At 39.7% G+C, this 16,787-nt stretch overlaps 1 protein-coding gene across 2 annotated transcripts in view; it reads left to right on the top strand.

Moving 5' to 3' along the window:
• rheb (Ras homolog, mTORC1 binding) overlaps nucleotides 1-16,787 on the top strand; it is a 126,483-nt gene that overhangs the window by 90,369 nt on the left and 19,327 nt on the right. For both annotated transcript variants that reach the window (XM_043690758.1, XM_043690757.1), the window contains exons 3-7: nucleotides 4,868-4,935; nucleotides 8,413-8,495; nucleotides 15,252-15,308; nucleotides 15,392-15,439; nucleotides 16,440-16,521. In XM_043690758.1, the coding sequence (XP_043546693.1) occupies nucleotides 4,868-4,935; nucleotides 8,413-8,495; nucleotides 15,252-15,308; nucleotides 15,392-15,439; nucleotides 16,440-16,521 (338 nt within the window). The remainder of the gene's footprint in view (nucleotides 1-4,867; nucleotides 4,936-8,412; nucleotides 8,496-15,251; nucleotides 15,309-15,391; nucleotides 15,440-16,439; nucleotides 16,522-16,787) is intronic.

Below are 16,787 nucleotides of genomic sequence, written 5' to 3' on the forward strand. Positions count from 1 at the left end.
TAAATCAGATGCCAGCTCATTATGATGTTTTCTGCATAATCTGTGAATGCCCATGTAAGGTTATTGGAGAACAATTTAAGTTATTAACTGGGGCATTGGGGTATTATTTTACCTGTCACCGACAACAGAGCTATTTCGGAAAATGAAAATTTGAGATAAAACATAATTTGCCGGTGCAAATATTTGCTGGCAGGATGTATAAACTAAATGCCTTTGAGATAATGTTGCTTTGGTTAGAGTATTGGGAAATACTTTGAATGAAAACATGTTTTTTTTTAATTGCTTTTCGGCACAGATAGTTAGTAATTCTTTACAAAGGAAGTTGCCATTCCACATTTAGAGTCTGGTTTAGTAATGTGCTGCATACCAAATTCTAGAATGTTGGTCAAAACTCATTTTCCTCCAGTTAGAGCCTCTTGAATTTGTTGCCATATGTCTCGAGCAATCTATCCTGTCTAAATATGCAGAAATCCCCCCATTGGCTGTAGCTGGGCCTGGGGCCTGTGTCCAAGCCTGTAGTTAAACTGGTCTGCTTTTGTGGAGAGGTTAATGAGCCAAGAAATGAGTTATTCAAGTAACTTCACTGTCCTTTTGACTATATTTTACTGTATAAAAATGCTGAAATTTCATTTTTAAATATTGGGCTGAATCTTCTCCTGTTCCTGTTCTAAATTCGAAAGCACGATGGAATGGCCTCTTTTGCATGTAACCAAGGATCCTGTTAAACTTTTACAGATGCTGTAGCAGTAGATTCTGAGAAGAGTAAATTTGGTTCAAATCACATGATCATAATGTGGGTTGAGAGAACCTTCTCAGTTGAATACTGCATTAATGCAACAAAATATTTGCTGCAGAATTAAACTTTTAGGAATCACAGCTGCACATAGCAAGGTTTCTTAAGATCTCCCTCAGTAGGTGCTTCACCCAGATTGAATTTTTGCCTTCAACTTTGAGTGGAAGTGTATCATCCAGTTCAATTGACGGTTTTTAACCAGAAATTTTAACACCTACACTTATCGCAACCTGCTTAATGTGGAGGGGATGAGGATCATAAATACCAGGGATAAACTAATTAAAACTTTGATTTTGGGACATTGTATTCTGCAATACTAAAGAACAGTCATATTAATATATGCTAGATGTTCTCTCGGTTTGTCAAACTGTTTTAAAAATATTCTCCATGAGTGGAAGTGACAGTAGATTAATCAGCTGTACTGTACATAATACTGAAAAGGTTAAGGATTTGTTTGAAATGTTCAAATAACATTTTTGTGAAAGGTTGTAGCTTTCTTCATCGTCGTTATATTTCCATATAATGGTAAGAAGTGCAAAGAGCACAAGAGCAATCACCTAAAGATAGTCATCTCTGGAACCTATGATAAACTCTCTTCAGTGCATGTCTTTTAGCTTGGACTTGCAGTCTTGAAACATTTTCTCTCCTGAACGGAGAATTTGTGCCAATTATCTTATTGGAATGCTTAAGCTATAATTGATCTGCGTATGTTTAGTGTCAAAGCATAGGGTATAAACCTGTAAACAAAATTAATAAGGGAGATTAGAATAGCATAGATGGCTTTTATGAAGACATTATTAAATATATTAATCAATGAACAGTTGCTTTGAAGATTGGTATGTGATTGTGACAGCTGGAGCACTAATTTCAAATTCAGGTTATTAACTTCATTGCAGTGTTTCAACAACTAAAATCCAATCGGTGGAACAAATGAACTTGATGTTTTTTTTTAAAAATCATCTGAAATTTTGCACAAAGTCAAGAATGTGGTATCATTTGCGAAAAGTAGCACCGTTTTTTTCCTCAGATTTTACTGAGGTTATCTGTCATTGCTTTGGACATGCAATAAGAATCTGATAATTTTGGGGTCAAAAAACCTTGCTTCTTGCTTGGTAAGAGTTTGAATTTCTGATTTGCCCTTGTGTCTGCAATGTTTATCCTTAATAATAAAAAATAACAAATAGATAAACATTTCTCATAGCATCCAGCTTCTTTGGAACCACATGACATTGAAACCTTTTTTAAATTGTTTGTCATTTTTATAAATGACCTGCAGGAGGGGCTAGAAGGTTGGGTGAGCAAGTTTGCGGATGATACGAAAGTCGGACGAGTTGTTGACAGTGAGGAAGGATGTGACAGGTTACAGCGGGATATAGATAAGTTGCAGAGCTGGGCAGAAAGGTGGCAAATGGAGTTCAATGTAGGTAAGTGTGAGGTGATTCACTTTGGTAAGAGTAACAAAAAGACGGGGTACTGGGCTAATGGTCGGATACTTGGTAGTGTGGATGAGCAGAGGAATCTTGGTGTCCATGTACATAGATATCGTATGAGGAAAGGCTGAGGCACTTGGGGCTGTTTTCATTGGAGAAAAGAAGGTTTAGGGGTGACTTGATAGAGGTATACAAGATGATTAGGGGTTTAGATAGGGATGAGCATGAGAACCTTTTTCCACGTATGGAGTCAGCTATTACGAAGAGGCATAGCTTTAAATTAAGGGGTGGTAGGTATAGGACAGATGTTAGGGGTAGATTCTTTACTCGGCGAGTCGTGAGTTCATGGAATGCCCTGCCAGTAGCAGTGGTGGACTCTCCCTCTTTATAGGCATTTAAACGGGCATTGGATAGGCATATGGAGAATAGTGGGCTAGTGTAGGTTAGGTGGGCTTGGATCGGCGCAACATCAAGGGCCAAAGGGCCTGTACTGCGCTGTATTTTTCTATGTTCTATAAATTCTAGTAAGCATTTATACCATTTTTTTAATTAATTGTAAGTTTGAAGGCATCGTACAGTGGATTAATAGAAAACTATTGTCCATTAAAGGAAAGAAATTTTAGAGGAATGTTTAAATGATTCTGAAATGTGGCCTTCTATTAAATGCTTATAAAGAAGTTGGTATGGTTTGTGCAGGATTGAGAATAATCCTTATTAGATACTGCAATGTTATATGCTTTCATCATGAGCAGAAAAATGTATCCTTCCTTTTTTGATTACTCTGTGGACCTTGGACTAAACAGATTACCATAAACTGAAATAAAAGGAGAGTTTTGCAACTTAAAAAAATCAAGTACTGGATATCTTTGAGCTGTTCCTTTTGAAGCCATGAGAATACAAATTTGAGACAGTGCAACCAAGAATCTGTCAAGTGAAGGAAATCTTTCCTGGCAACAGCCCTCAGGAAAAAAACGAAGCTTAAAGGAAATAATTGTAAAGCAAGGAACACTTAGGTCCACCTGAGCAGTCATAGAGCAATGGTCATTCTTTGTTTCAATCAACAGCTGCATGTCATCATTGCTAAAATCAAAAGAACAGTGTGAAAATAGCTCTCCATCTTGTGAAGAACTTTAGAACTTTATCTACCGATAAAATACATTTTTTGTGTGTGTTTGTGTGTGTGTGGATATCTAGGGGTTTGCAGGAGTTTTGGTTCAGTTCCTAACTGGTAAATTAGAAATCCTGTGTTTTTCCCAGTTATTGTTCCAGTTAAATGAGTTTATTTTTGTTAATCTCACAACCTGGTATAAATTGCTTTTGTACTGAGTAGCAATCAGTCAGGAAAATGGGTAACTTTTGTGGTTTGTTTGGGATTTTATGTATTGTTTTGTGACAGCTTGTGAAGCAGTGGGGCACAATTCGCAGTGCACTGTTGCAACTTCAGTTGCAACAACCTCAAGAGGCCTAAAGCTTTGCTGATATGTACTTTAGTGGTGGTATTTGTTTTCGCAAGGAGTAACCCTTTGACACACACAGCACAGTTCATTTTTGAAAGGTATGCATGCCTATAAATAAATTCTGCTTATTAGATTCAAGGGCATTCCCAAGGTAAACAGGCATTTCTGGAACAGTTACCAGGTTCACTGTTGCTACCTCTTCCTCTCTGCAGATATGTTAATTTGATTGGTATTAGTTTGACAGTACATTGCAGTTTGGGTTATGATTCATTAATGTATCCTACAGACACAGCATATTTTCTCATTCTTGTAATATTTTGTAAATGAGCAAGAGCCTGTAATGCAATTATTGCTGCTGGTTTTGTATTTGTAATTCAGTTTTATTCAGTTTCTGTTGCTAATTTGCAGTCTTGAAACATGATTGCATCGTGACTGCTTCTACCATCAGTCTAGCATGTTTTGAACAATCATTTTCAAATTTGGTTTAGCTGCATCCCTTGAGTCTAGGATCTTTGGCTGAATAATTCCCACACTTCTGGCCAAAATGTGGATTCAAGTTCTGCGTAATTGAAGTTTAATTTAGTACAATACAGTGAACTAAGTAAGTTTTTAAACAGATATATTGCCAGATTACTCATGGTTGTGATCCCTTTGTCATTGTCATTGAGCATATTGATATTTTTGCCAATTAGTTTTGTTAATTGGTTTGATGTGTTAGTGGAAAAATTGAGGTCTGAAATAGTTCAAAGATTTGGTCTTTTTGTCTTAATTTTGAGCTAGACATTCCAAAATACCATGGACATTGTTTTATGGTCATGATCAGTTGTATACTAAAGGCATAGAATCATTTTAGGGTATGATCTATTCCAGTTTGAAATTCTGAAGTTTCTAAGTTTAGCAGGATCTTTGTGATTGGGATAGTTTTTGATGTCTGTAATACTACTTTTCTCATAAAAAAAGAGTTAAGTTTCAAATATTAAGCTTTAAAGCAATAATGTTAGGAAACTTAGCCTATAAAAAATGTCATTCTGTCCTTGGATAGTTCAAGTAAAGCGTTTGTGGATACTTTAAACCAAATCATCCCAAGAAACTCTTGTCATTCTTCAAGATATGTTGTTCATTGATTTAGTTGTTTTGCAGGATACCAGTGGATACAACACAAAATCTTTTATCTTTTCTGATTTCAGCATTTACTAAGTTGATCACAGTGAATGGGCAAGATTACCATCTGCAGCTTGTGGATACAGCTGGGCAGGTAAGGATGAATCTCGTCAGAGTGAATTTAGACAGGGATTTAACCTGATTTGTCTTGTGCAGTCCAACCTCTGCATTAGAACACTAACCAAAAAAAGCTGACTCCATGCTTTTGTACAATTAAAGGCTGGCAAGCCTAATTCGAAAAGGGGGAGAGGCAGAAAGTAGGAAGCTGTAGAATAGATAGTTTAACATGTGTCATTGGGAAATTGTTATAATCATTATTGAGGAAGTAATAACAGGATATTTGGAAAGTCAAAACATGCTGCCTCGGAGCCAATGTAGTTTTCTGAAGGGTAATTCATGTTTGACTAATTTGCTAGCGTTCTTTTGAAGATGTAATAAGCAAAGTCACTAATGTGGATCCTGACGATATTTAGACTTTCAGAAGGCATTTGAAAAGGTGTAGCATAGAAGGCAAATACACCAGCGTAAGATCACAGGGTTAGGGGTCATTTGTCAACTTGGATAGAGGATTGACTAACCAATAAAAGCAGAGAGTCAGGATAAATTGGCCGTTTTCAAGATGTAGTGGGTGGCAAGATGGAACGAGTGGAGTACCACAGGGTTTGGTCCTCAGAACTCTGGTATTTACAGTCTGTATTAATGACTGGATGCAAGGAGATAAGATACTGTAGTCAGATTTACATATGGCACAAAAACAGGTGGGAAATAAGGAATAAGAAATTTATAAATGTATATGGATGTGTTAGGTGAATTGCCCAAAATTTGGCTGCTATAGTTTAATGGGGATAAGTGTGAGGTTACCCATTTTGATTGGAAGAATAAAAAAGCATCAGGGTAAAAACATCTGCAGATGCTGGAAACCAGAGTCTAGATTAGAGTGGTGCTGGAAGAGCACAGCAGGTCAAGTAGCATCCGAGGTGCAGGAAAATCGACGTTTTGGGCAAAAGCCCTTCATCAGGAAGAGAGGTGGCAACTTATCCAAATGGAGAGAAATGACAGTGCTTCAGTGGAGGGATCTGGGTGTCCTCATGCAAGAATCTTTCAAAATTAGTATGTAGGTAGAGCAGGCAATGAAGGCAGATTGGATTTGGGTATTTATTGCTAAAGGAATAGAATATAAAAGTATGAAGTGTTGCTTAAACTGTACAAGGCATTCCGTTGACCATACATGGAACCTTGTGTACAATTTGGTCCTCATAGTTGTGGAATGTAATTGCATTAGAGGTTCATTCAATTGATTCCAAAGATGAAGGGTTTGCCACATGAAAAGAAATCGAGCAGTTTAGGCCTGTACTCTCTGGAGTTTAAAAGAATGAGATGAGATCCAATTGAAGTAAATAGGATGCTAAAGGGGATTGACAATCAGTATATAAAGGATGTTTCCCCACATAGAATAATCTAGAATGAGAGATCATAATTTTCTTTTAAGAGATAGCAGATTTAAAACAGAGACAAAAATCTGCTTCTCTCAAAGGTCATGAATCTGTGGAATTAGTTACCCCCAGATGATGATGGATGCCAAGACGCTAAATAAATCTGAGGAGATAGACAAATTTTCAATTACTAATAGGCTGAAGGGTTATGGAAGTGTGAGCAGGAAAGTGGAGTTGAGGCCAAGATGAGATTAGCCATTATTGTACTAAATGGTGGAACATTCTCAGGAGGGCTGAATTGTCTACTTCTCCCCATTTTTATGTTCTTAAATTTTAATGTCCTTTAAGGAAGGAAAACTGCCTTCCTTACCTGGTCTTGCCTACATGCGACTCTCAGCAATTTGGTTGACTCTTAACTTCTCTCAAATGGCCAATCTGGTTATTCAACTGTGTCAAATGGCTTAAAAGTCTTGTTAAAAGGAAGCAAATGAGAGGGACAACCTGGCATTGACTTCGGTACCGAACACAAAGATGGCTGTGCGAAGTCACCCGTACCAACACTTGGGGATGAGTGCCAGAATTGAGGAGTGCAATCTCACAGACTAGTCTAAATGCAACAACGTCTAAGTTTGGGCTACCAGGTTGCCAGTAACATTCTTGATAAGCAAGTGCCATGCAATGGCCATCTTCAATAAGAATTTGCTGTTTGATGTTCAAAATGTAATTCAAAGTGATTCAAAATGACAATATGAGGTGGATTCAAACTGACGATCACAAGTGGTACTGTTCTGGAAATTCAATATGATACTTTCAATTTATTTAATTGAATGTAAATTCTCCATTCGTGATGGGATTTAAACTGACATCTCCAATATGCTACATTCTTGATGGGCCTTGATCTCCTCTGCACTTATCCTCCTCGCCAGAATTTGCTGATCTCCTTCCAGTGCTAACTGCTCAATTTGTTCAAAACTATCTTGTCCACATCCTAACTGACAACAAGTCACACTCCATTCTTTCCCCATCCTTAAAAACCACTTTCCAGCCTTATCTTCAAATGTGTTGATGTCTTTGCCTGACTGTTCTCTCTTGAACCAACCTTTTCAAGATGGCGTCGTTGCAGCCTTCATCTTACCTAGTCTTTCATTCAAATAGTTTGATTTTTACAGCAATTGATTTTATTTTATATGGTCGCCATTTGGTTCTTTTATTTCTAGAATTTATTCGATTCAAATTTCACCATCTGCGAGGGTCAAATTCAAGCCAATATCCCCAGAACTTTGGCCTGGATTTCTGATTTACTAGTCCAGTGACATTACCGCTATGGTACCACCTCTTGGTTGCTGGTTTGAAAGTCTGGAACTCCTTTCTCATTCCATTGTGGATTGACAAGGTGGACTGCAGCAGATCAAGAAGGTGGCTCACCACTACTTTCACTAGGGATGAGATACAAACACTAGCTTTGCCAAGCAAGTGTTTACCCCATGAAACAAAGAAAATGTTGGCCAGAGGGTGACTTCTGTCTAATTTGAGAGAGAAGTGTGAAACCTATGGGTGGAGGCTGAGCAAGAATCCTAACATTTCAGCTGTTCTGTGTTATTCTATAATATAAATGTAGGTAGGGGTCCCTCTTGTGGTGTAGCGGTAGTGTCCCAAACTCAGGACTGAGACCCGGGTTCATTTCTGGACCAGGAGACCTGGGTTCAGATTGCGCTTGCTTCAGTGGTGCGTAATGACATCTCTGAGCAGGTTAATTAGGGGGAGAAAAAGTAAATGTGTAGTTAGTGGGGTGCTTCTGGTGCAGTAGTAGTGTCCCTACCTTGGAGCTAGGAGTTACAGTTTAAGTCAGATCTGAACCAGAGATATGTAGTATCTCTGAACAGGTTGATTGAAAAATATCTAAAGATGTCGTTAGTGATATTAAGCACTCTGAAGGATGCTATGAATTATGAAAGCAATGTCTGTTGGCACTAAAGACATTGCAGTTGAGTTTTAGTGTAGAAATTCATGCAAGTGAAGTTGCAAGCCATGATCTAAGCTTCACTTGAGTCTCTGTGGTTACACTGTATTAGTAATGTAGTATAATGTGAACTCATTATCCTGACATTCTGCCATCTTATGTCTTTTTTAATCATTAGGATGAGTACTCTATTTTCCCCCAAACGTATTCCATAGACATTAATGGATACATTCTGGTGTATTCAGTTACATCTAACAAAAGGTAAGGATTTTAAAATTTAATATTGTTCATTATCAGTCAGGTGATTGCATTGGTTTGTGATGGTATATTGCTGCTTCAGAAGGCAGCAGTGAGTCAATTCACAAGCCATGTTGTTGCTTAGAAGCATTGTTATTGGAGTCTATTATTCAGCAAATAATTTGCCATTGATGAACACAATTGCTTTTTAACAAAGAAATGAAAAGTTGATGCTTCCAAAACTACTGACATGTGTAATTGTACTGTGTTACTGCAGTGATTTATTTTAACAAGAGGCTAAAATGCCTTAAGGTCTGCTGCTTAATGCATTGAAGTCTTGAATCAGCCATGATCTTATGAAAACAAACTTTAAACGCCATTAATGTGTTAATATAAAAACAGTTAGAAGCAGCTCCACAAGTTGAAGTCCTTCTTGGTGTTGTGTTTTATATAAAATTGTTTTATTTTCAGTTAAGCAGAAGATATATGATGGAGGAAATTGTTATGTTTTTTCCTGAGATCCTTGATGCAACTGCAAAACTCCAACTTCTGTGGACAAGCAAAATTTTATTAAGCACAGTACAGTCAAGCTTTGGAGAAATCCTGAACACACTTCGCCATGGTTGCAAAGCATATCCAGGGAAGTTCCCTGAACAAAGGGAACAGTTCTTCCTTTATACAAAATCTTTACATCACAGTCAGTATTGCTCACAAGACAATCCCCAGTCACATGCCACTCAAGACACAATGCAGTGACCATGTCACCTCCAAAGACAATGTAATGCAAATCATCCCTTAATGGCCAGGTCTGGTGTGAATTGTTTTTTAAATATAACGATAGGGTGCAGTCAGAATTTCAATTGCAGTGTTCCAACTGAATTCTGAATAGGTGATGGTGATGCAAATAGTTCTGAATGGCAAGGAAATAGCCATGTAAAAATGGTTCTGAATAATAGGAGATGGTAATGTAATTTCTTACAATCTATTTGTAAGTCAGAGGCATCCCACCCTAGCCACAGGGCATCCAATTTCCTGTAGGTCAGCAGAGCAAGTTAACTCTTTAATATCACAGAAATGGGCAATTTCTTCCAGCGAGCACTTTTTTTAATGTAAGAATTTATTTCCAGCTCTTCATAGAATTAGCACATTAGAAAATTAATACTGAGCTAGAAAAGGGAAATATTATGGCGAGATTATAAAAGCAGAGCAATGGAATTAGTTTAAGATCATTCTAACAACACGTTTCATGATTGGCTAAAGCCCCTTCTCTTTGTCGTACTACTGGAAATGAAATTCTGGTTTTGAGTCATTTCTCAAAGGAGGAAATAGGTGGAGATATTTTGGTACAGAACCTTGAGAAAAGGTCAAAGGCAGGTATTGCTTTGTCATTGATGGAATAGATGAGTTGAAGCAGAGAGGATGGCATTTGAAGAGTTGAATGTTTGGCAACATCGAGGCGTGCACAGGGTTGGCTTACATTGCAGAGATGGTTTGGGGCAGTCCCTGGAGAGATTTTATTAATGAAAACATGGACTTCAAGTTAAGACTTGAAGCTATTGATTTGCCACCTTCTAATCTAAGTCAGCAAGCAAGGCAATCTTGATTTAATTGCAAGGCATGATGCTTAATAGTGGACCAGTTGGAGTTTAAACGGGGATAAGCATAAAATATAATGCTCAGATATCCAGAGAATATTTCACTAAAGAATTAGTCCAACTTACTATGGTGGTATTGAGATTTCAGCACTCAAAATTAAGCTTTTAAAAATTTTGATTTCTGTTGATAGACTTTATAGTTCATAATGTCTGATAGCATTCCAGTAAAGTATAGAAACACATCTTATTGATGCTTTTCATCTTGTACTCATCAGGACAACTCGCAAGAATACCAAGTTAAGGAAAAAATATTATTTATACTATATGAGAAAGGAGCTGCTTTGTTGACAAGTGGACTTTGGCTGGTAGACGTGTTGCCATGGAGACCGCCCATTAATATTAAATATAGATGTTAGTTTTCCCCTTGAATTAGTATTCTTGTGAAATAACCTGCTGAGTGCAGTATTAAAAAGTTTGGTAAAATGTCATCATTCAGCAATACTCAAGAATTGTGATTTACTAACCGTATCAGTTCTTGATTATGAACACATTTTTAAAACATTTACATGTGATAGGTATCCTTCAGGTAAATCTTCAGTTAGCAATATTTTAATTCAGAAAATACAACCTAATAGCTAGAGTCATCTTTTAACATGAATTGCAGGCCGTTCTGTCTTACCGGTGCCAGGATCTGGGATGTCCCCAGTCGGATTAACAAGATTCTGAAGGGGGAAGGGTGGGCAGCCAGAAATCATGGTACATATTAGCAACAACGATATAGCCAGGAAAAGGACTGAGGATCTGAAAAGTGACTACAGAGAGCTAGGTTGGAAGCTGAAGAGCAGGACGAGTAGAGTAATGATCTCAGGTTTGCTACCAGTGCCACAAGATAGTGAGGTGAAGAATAGTCAGCGAATGCAGCTTAACGCATGGCTGTGAGGTTGGTGCAGGAAGGAGGGCTTCAGATACCTAGACCATTGGGATGCCTTTTGGGGAAAGTAGGACCTGTGCATGAAGGATGGGTTGCACCTGAAGTGGAGGGGCACAAAGTTTTGGGTGTGAGACTTGCTCGTGTGGTTACAGAGGGTTTAAACTAGTTTGGCAAGGGGGTGGGCATCGGAGCTACACATCTGAGAGGAGGGGTAGTTTTGGATGGGGCAGTGAAGGATGTAGTGAATTTTATCAGGAAGGTTTCTCACGTGATGAAACAAAGGGATCGGTTAAAGTGTGTCTGCTTTAACACAAGGAGTATCAGAAATAAGAGTGATGAACTTAGAGCATGGATCAGTACTTGTGGCTATGATGCTATGGCCATAACGGAGAAGTGGGTATCATATGGGCAGGAATGGTTGCTAGATGTTCCAGGATTTAGAATGTTTAAAAAGAACATGGAAGGTGAAAGAAGAGGACGGGATCTAGCATTGCTAATCAGAGAGTGCATCACAGCTACAGAAACAAAAGTTGTGGATGAAAGTTTGTCCTTTGGGTCAGTATGGGTGGAAGTTAGGAACAGCAAGGGAGCAGCCACCTCATTAGGGGTTTTTTACAGACCCCCTAATAGCAGTAGAGAGATTGAAGAACTCATAGGCCAGCAGATTTTGGAAAAATGTAGATTAAGCAGAGTTGTTGTTAAGGGCAATGTCAACTTTCCCAATATCAACGAGAACTTCCTTAGTGCAGATGGTTTGGATGGAGCCGTTTTTGTCGGGTGTGTTCAGGAGGGTTTCCTTACTCAGTATGTAGACAGGCCAACGAGGGGAGAGGGCATTTTGGATTTGGTGTTTGGCAATGAGCTAGGACAGGGGTCAGATCTTGCAGTGGGGGAACACTTTGGTGACAGTGACCACAACTGCCTCACATTTACATAATTTTGGAGATGGAAAGGAGCAGTTCCCAAGGGAAGATATCTAATTGGAGAAAAGGAAACTACGACGCTATCAGGCAGGAGTTGGGAAGTACAGACTGGGAGCAGTTGTTCCACAGAAAGGGCACAGCAGACATGTGGATACTGTTTAAGGAGCAGTTGTTGCAAGTGATGCACGAATTTGTCCCTGTCAGACAGGTAAGAAGGGCTAAGATTAAGGAGCCTTGGATGACGAGAACAGAGGAGCTTCTCGTCAAAAGGAAGAAGGCAGCTTACGTAAGGTGGAGGAAACAAGGAACTAGCACAGCTTTAGAGGATTACAGGCTTGCTGTAAAGGAACTCAGAAATGGACTGAGTAGAGCCAGGAGTGGGCACGCGAAAGGCTTGGTAGGAAGGAATAGGGAGAACCCAAAGGCATTTTACTCCTACGTGAGGAATAAGAGAATGATCAGGGAGAATGTAGGGCCGATCAGGGATAGCGTAGGGAACTTGTGCGTGGAGTCTGAGCAGGTAGGGGAAACCCTAAATGAGTTTTTTGCTTCAGTTTTCACAAAGGAAAGGGACCTTGTTGTGAATGAGAACTTTGAGGAGCTGGGAAACCGACTTGAACAGATCAAGATTGATGAAGTTGATGTGCTGGAAATTTTGGCAAACATTAAGATTGATATGTCACCAGGCCAGACCAGATTTATTCTAGGCTTCTCTGGGAAGCGATAAAGGAGGTTGCTAAGCCACTGGCGAAGATCTTTGCTACCTCACTCCCTCCATGGGAGTCGTACCGGAGGATTTGAAGGAGGTGAATGTTGTTCCTCTTTTCAAGAAAGGTAATAGGGAAATCCCTGGCAATTGCAGACCAGTCAATCTTGCGTCTGTAGTCAGCAAGGTTTTCGAAAGAATTCCGAGGGATAGGATTTATGACTATTTGAAAAAGCATAGCGTGATTAAAGGCAATCAGCATGGCTTTGCAAGGGGCAGGCGAAAGTGAGGACTGCAGATGCTGGAGATCAGAGTCCAGATTAGAGTGATGCTGAAAAGCACAGCAGGTCAGGCAGCATCCGAGAAGCAGGACAATCAACGTTTCGGGCAGGAGCCATTTATCAGATGTAAGACTGACCGACTGGTCTGTAATTGCCAGGGATTTCCCTATTACCTTTCTTGAAAAGAGGAATAACGTTCGCCTCATTCCTGCTGAAGGGCTCCTGCCCAAAACATACTTTCCTGCTCCTCAAATGCTGCCTGACTTGCTGTGCTTTTCCGGCACCACTCTAATCATGACTTGAGGGGCAGGTCATGCCTAACTAATCTTATTGAGTTCTTTGAGGAGGTGACGAGACAGTCGACAAAGGTCAGGCAGTAGATTTGGTGTATATGGACTTCAGCAAAGCACTTGATAAGGTTCCCATGGTAAGCTCATTCATAAAGTCAGGGCGATTTGGCTACCTGGCTGACACAAGACAGAGTGGTTGTAGATGGAAAGTATTCTGCCTGGAAGTCAGTGTTGAGTGGCATCCTGCAAGGCTCTGTTCTTGGGCCTCTGCTCTTTCTAGTTTTTATAAATGACTTGGAGGAGATTGAGGGGTGGTAAATTTGTAGATGGCACAAAGGTTGGAGGTGCCGTTGATAGTATCGAAGGCTATTGTAGGCTGCAGCGCGACATTGACAGGATGCAGAGCTGGGCTGAGAATTGGCAGATGGAGTTCAACCTGGATAAATGCAAAATGATGCATTTTAGAAGGTCGAACTCTAATGCTAAATATAGGATTAAAGACAGGATTCTTGGCAGTGTGGAGGAACAGAGGGATCTTGGTGTTCAAGTGCATACAACGTTGCCACCCAAGTGGATAGGGTTGTTAAGAAAGCATATGGAGTTTTGGCTTTCATTAACAGGGGGATAGAGTTTAAGAACCGCGAGGTTTTGCTACAGCTCTACAAGCCCCTGGTGAGACCACACTTGGAATATTGTGTCCAGTTCTGGTTGCCCTACTATAGGAAAGATACAGAGGCTTTGGAGAGGGTGTAAAGAAGGTTTACCAGAATGCTGCCTGGACTGAAAGACTTGTCTTATGAAGAGAGGTTGATTAAGCTTGGACTCTTCCTCTTCCTCTCCAAAGAGAGGAGAGTGACCTGATCGAGGTATACAAGGTAATGGGAGGCATGGATAGAATCAATAGCCAGAGGCTTTTCCCCAGGGCAAGATTGACTGGCACGAGGGGTCATAGTTTTAAGATATTAGGAGAAAGGTTTAGAGGAGACTTCAAAGGTGTGTTCTTTATGCGGAGAGTTGTGAATGCATGGAATGCATTGCCAGTTGTGGTAGTGGTGGGAGCAGAGTCATTAGGGACATTTAAGCGACTGCTGGACATGGACAGCAGTGAGTTGAGGGGTGCGTAGGTTAGGTTATTTTATTTTACATTCTGATTAATCCTCGGCACGGCATTGTGTGCTGAAGGGCCTGTTCTGTGCTGTACTTTGTGCCTTTGTGATTGTCCAGGCTGAGTTCACCACACTCTGTAATAGTTTCTGATCTTGAATAGTACAGTTGCCATACCAGGTAATGTTACATCCAGGCAGAATGCTGTTGATGGCACACCTATAAAAGCTGGCAAGGGTATTCTCAGTCATGCCAAATTTTCTCAGCTGCCTGAGGAAGAAGAGACGTTGGCCCTTGTAACCAGTGAGTCCACATGAAGAGTCCAAGGAAGCTTGTTGTGGATGACCACTCCCAGGAACTTGACACTCTCCACTCGTTCCACCTCTGTGCTGTTAATGTGTCGGGGGACATGAGTAACATCCTGCCAAAAGTCGATAAGGAGTTCCTTGGTTTTTTTGGCATTGAGAGCTAGGTTGTTCGCAGTGCACCATTTTTCCAGGTCTTTCACCTCCCATTTGTAGTCTGATTCGTCGCCATCTGAGATTCGACCGACTATGGTGGTGTCATCAGCTTGTAAATGGCATTACTCTGGTATTTGGTGACATAGTCATGGGTATACAGTGAGTACAGTAGGGGGCTGAGTATGCACCCCTGGGGGGGCTCCAGTGTTGAGTGTTACTGAGGATGAAATATTGTCCCCAATCTTCACTGATTGGTCTGTTGGTCCGGAAACTGATGATCCAGTTGCAGAGAGTGGGGCTTAGTCCGAGATCACTAAGTTTAGTAATCCGTCTTGAGGGAGCAATCGTATTTTGTCACCAGAGTAAAGAATGTAAGTTATAGAAAAAAATCAGTGTGATTGTGATTAACTGATAGGATGATAGTTATTCACCATTAACTCTCAACTGGATATCACTGCAATGAAATAATTGTTTTAATTTTTTTGGCAGTTTTGAGGTGATCAAGGTTATTCATGAAAAATTGTTGGATATGGTGGGGCAAGTGCAGTAAGTAAAACAAAACTATTTTCAAAATTGATTTTATATCATATTTGAACTTTTAATCTGACTTGATTATATTTTCTTTGCAGAGTCCCCATTATGTTGGTTGGAAATAAAAAAGATCTACATATGGAAAGGTATAGAAGCTGCTGTGCAAAAATGCGCTGTACAAATAGTTGGGTCATACTTTCATTTGGCTGCATGATTGTAAAATTTGTCTAGAAGTTTGACCAGTCTGCGTGCTTTATGCTTTTCTTTTACTTTAGTTTTGGGGCACATCAATTTTTGAGAAACATAAGACCAGTGTAAAGTGAATTATATTTTTTCCTAATCTTTGATTTTTCTACCTTCCCTCTGGCCACATGTCTGACGAATTCAAGCCCAACTCGTCTTGATAATGTACCTTTGCAACCAGAACACGCCTCTTTGGTTGATCCATCACCACTCTCCTGACTGAGTTTGTTTTGTTGGTAAACAATTTCACTTTTTAACTTGTCTTGCTTTCCTCAAATAAAAGGCATGATCATGGATACCCCCTTGGGCCCTAATTATACCTTTCTGCAGGACCATTCCTTGTGAAACAGTCTTTGTTCCAGACTTATTTTGGATGCTTGGGGCAGGGGTTGTGCTTCCACAATTCCTTTTCTGGTACGTTGATGAGTGCCCTGGCATCACACCTTGCAACTTGAAAAATTTTTCAATTTGGCTTTCAGTTTGCACCTTCCAGCTATCTTCATCTGGCCCATCTCTTACACTTCCTCCCCTTCCTCTACCCCTCTCACCATTTGAGGAGTTAGCCTGTCATATTTATCTTATCCCATTCCCTATTTTCTGTTTAGGCAGTTTTCAGCTCTCTGGACTGAATATTGAGTTCAACAGCTTCAGACCATGAATTCTGTCCACCATTTTGTTTACCCCACTGCCATTATTCCCACCCAGTGTCTTGTTTTCTTAGTTTTGCTTTCAGCATTTTGCCTGCTTAATATTTGGACTGTTTCCACTTGAAAGTATGTAGTTCTTCAATTTATTGAGATTAAGTTGAGGAACCTTTTGGTCATTTGCTAATATTTCTAATCTCATCCATATGTCAGTTGAATATTGTTGATCATCAATTAGCTTTTGAAATGCTACTTTCAGAGTGATCAGTTATGAAGAAGGGAAGAGCTTAGCTGATTCTTGGAGTGCTGCTTTCATGGAATCGTCTGCCAAAGAGAATCAGGTAAGGATAGTAAAACGTAGAGATTGGGTTTAGAGCATGAAGTAGGATTGTCACTGTCCAATGTTAAGATTGCTATTTATTATACTTACTCCCTGTACAAACCTTGAACTTTCCTAAATGTTTCACATCGAATGAAGTACTGGGGGTGTAGTCTCTAATGCATGGATATACAGCAACCATTTTGTGCACAGTAAGATCCCACAAACTGGTAAGACAAATTCCCAGTTGATAAATTTTCAAAAATCGTTAAATCATTCATAACTGTT

This window comes from Chiloscyllium plagiosum, chromosome 5, assembly GCF_004010195.1.
Source record: "Chiloscyllium plagiosum isolate BGI_BamShark_2017 chromosome 5, ASM401019v2, whole genome shotgun sequence".
In the NCBI taxonomy this organism is placed as follows: domain Eukaryota; kingdom Metazoa; phylum Chordata; class Chondrichthyes; order Orectolobiformes; family Hemiscylliidae; genus Chiloscyllium; species Chiloscyllium plagiosum.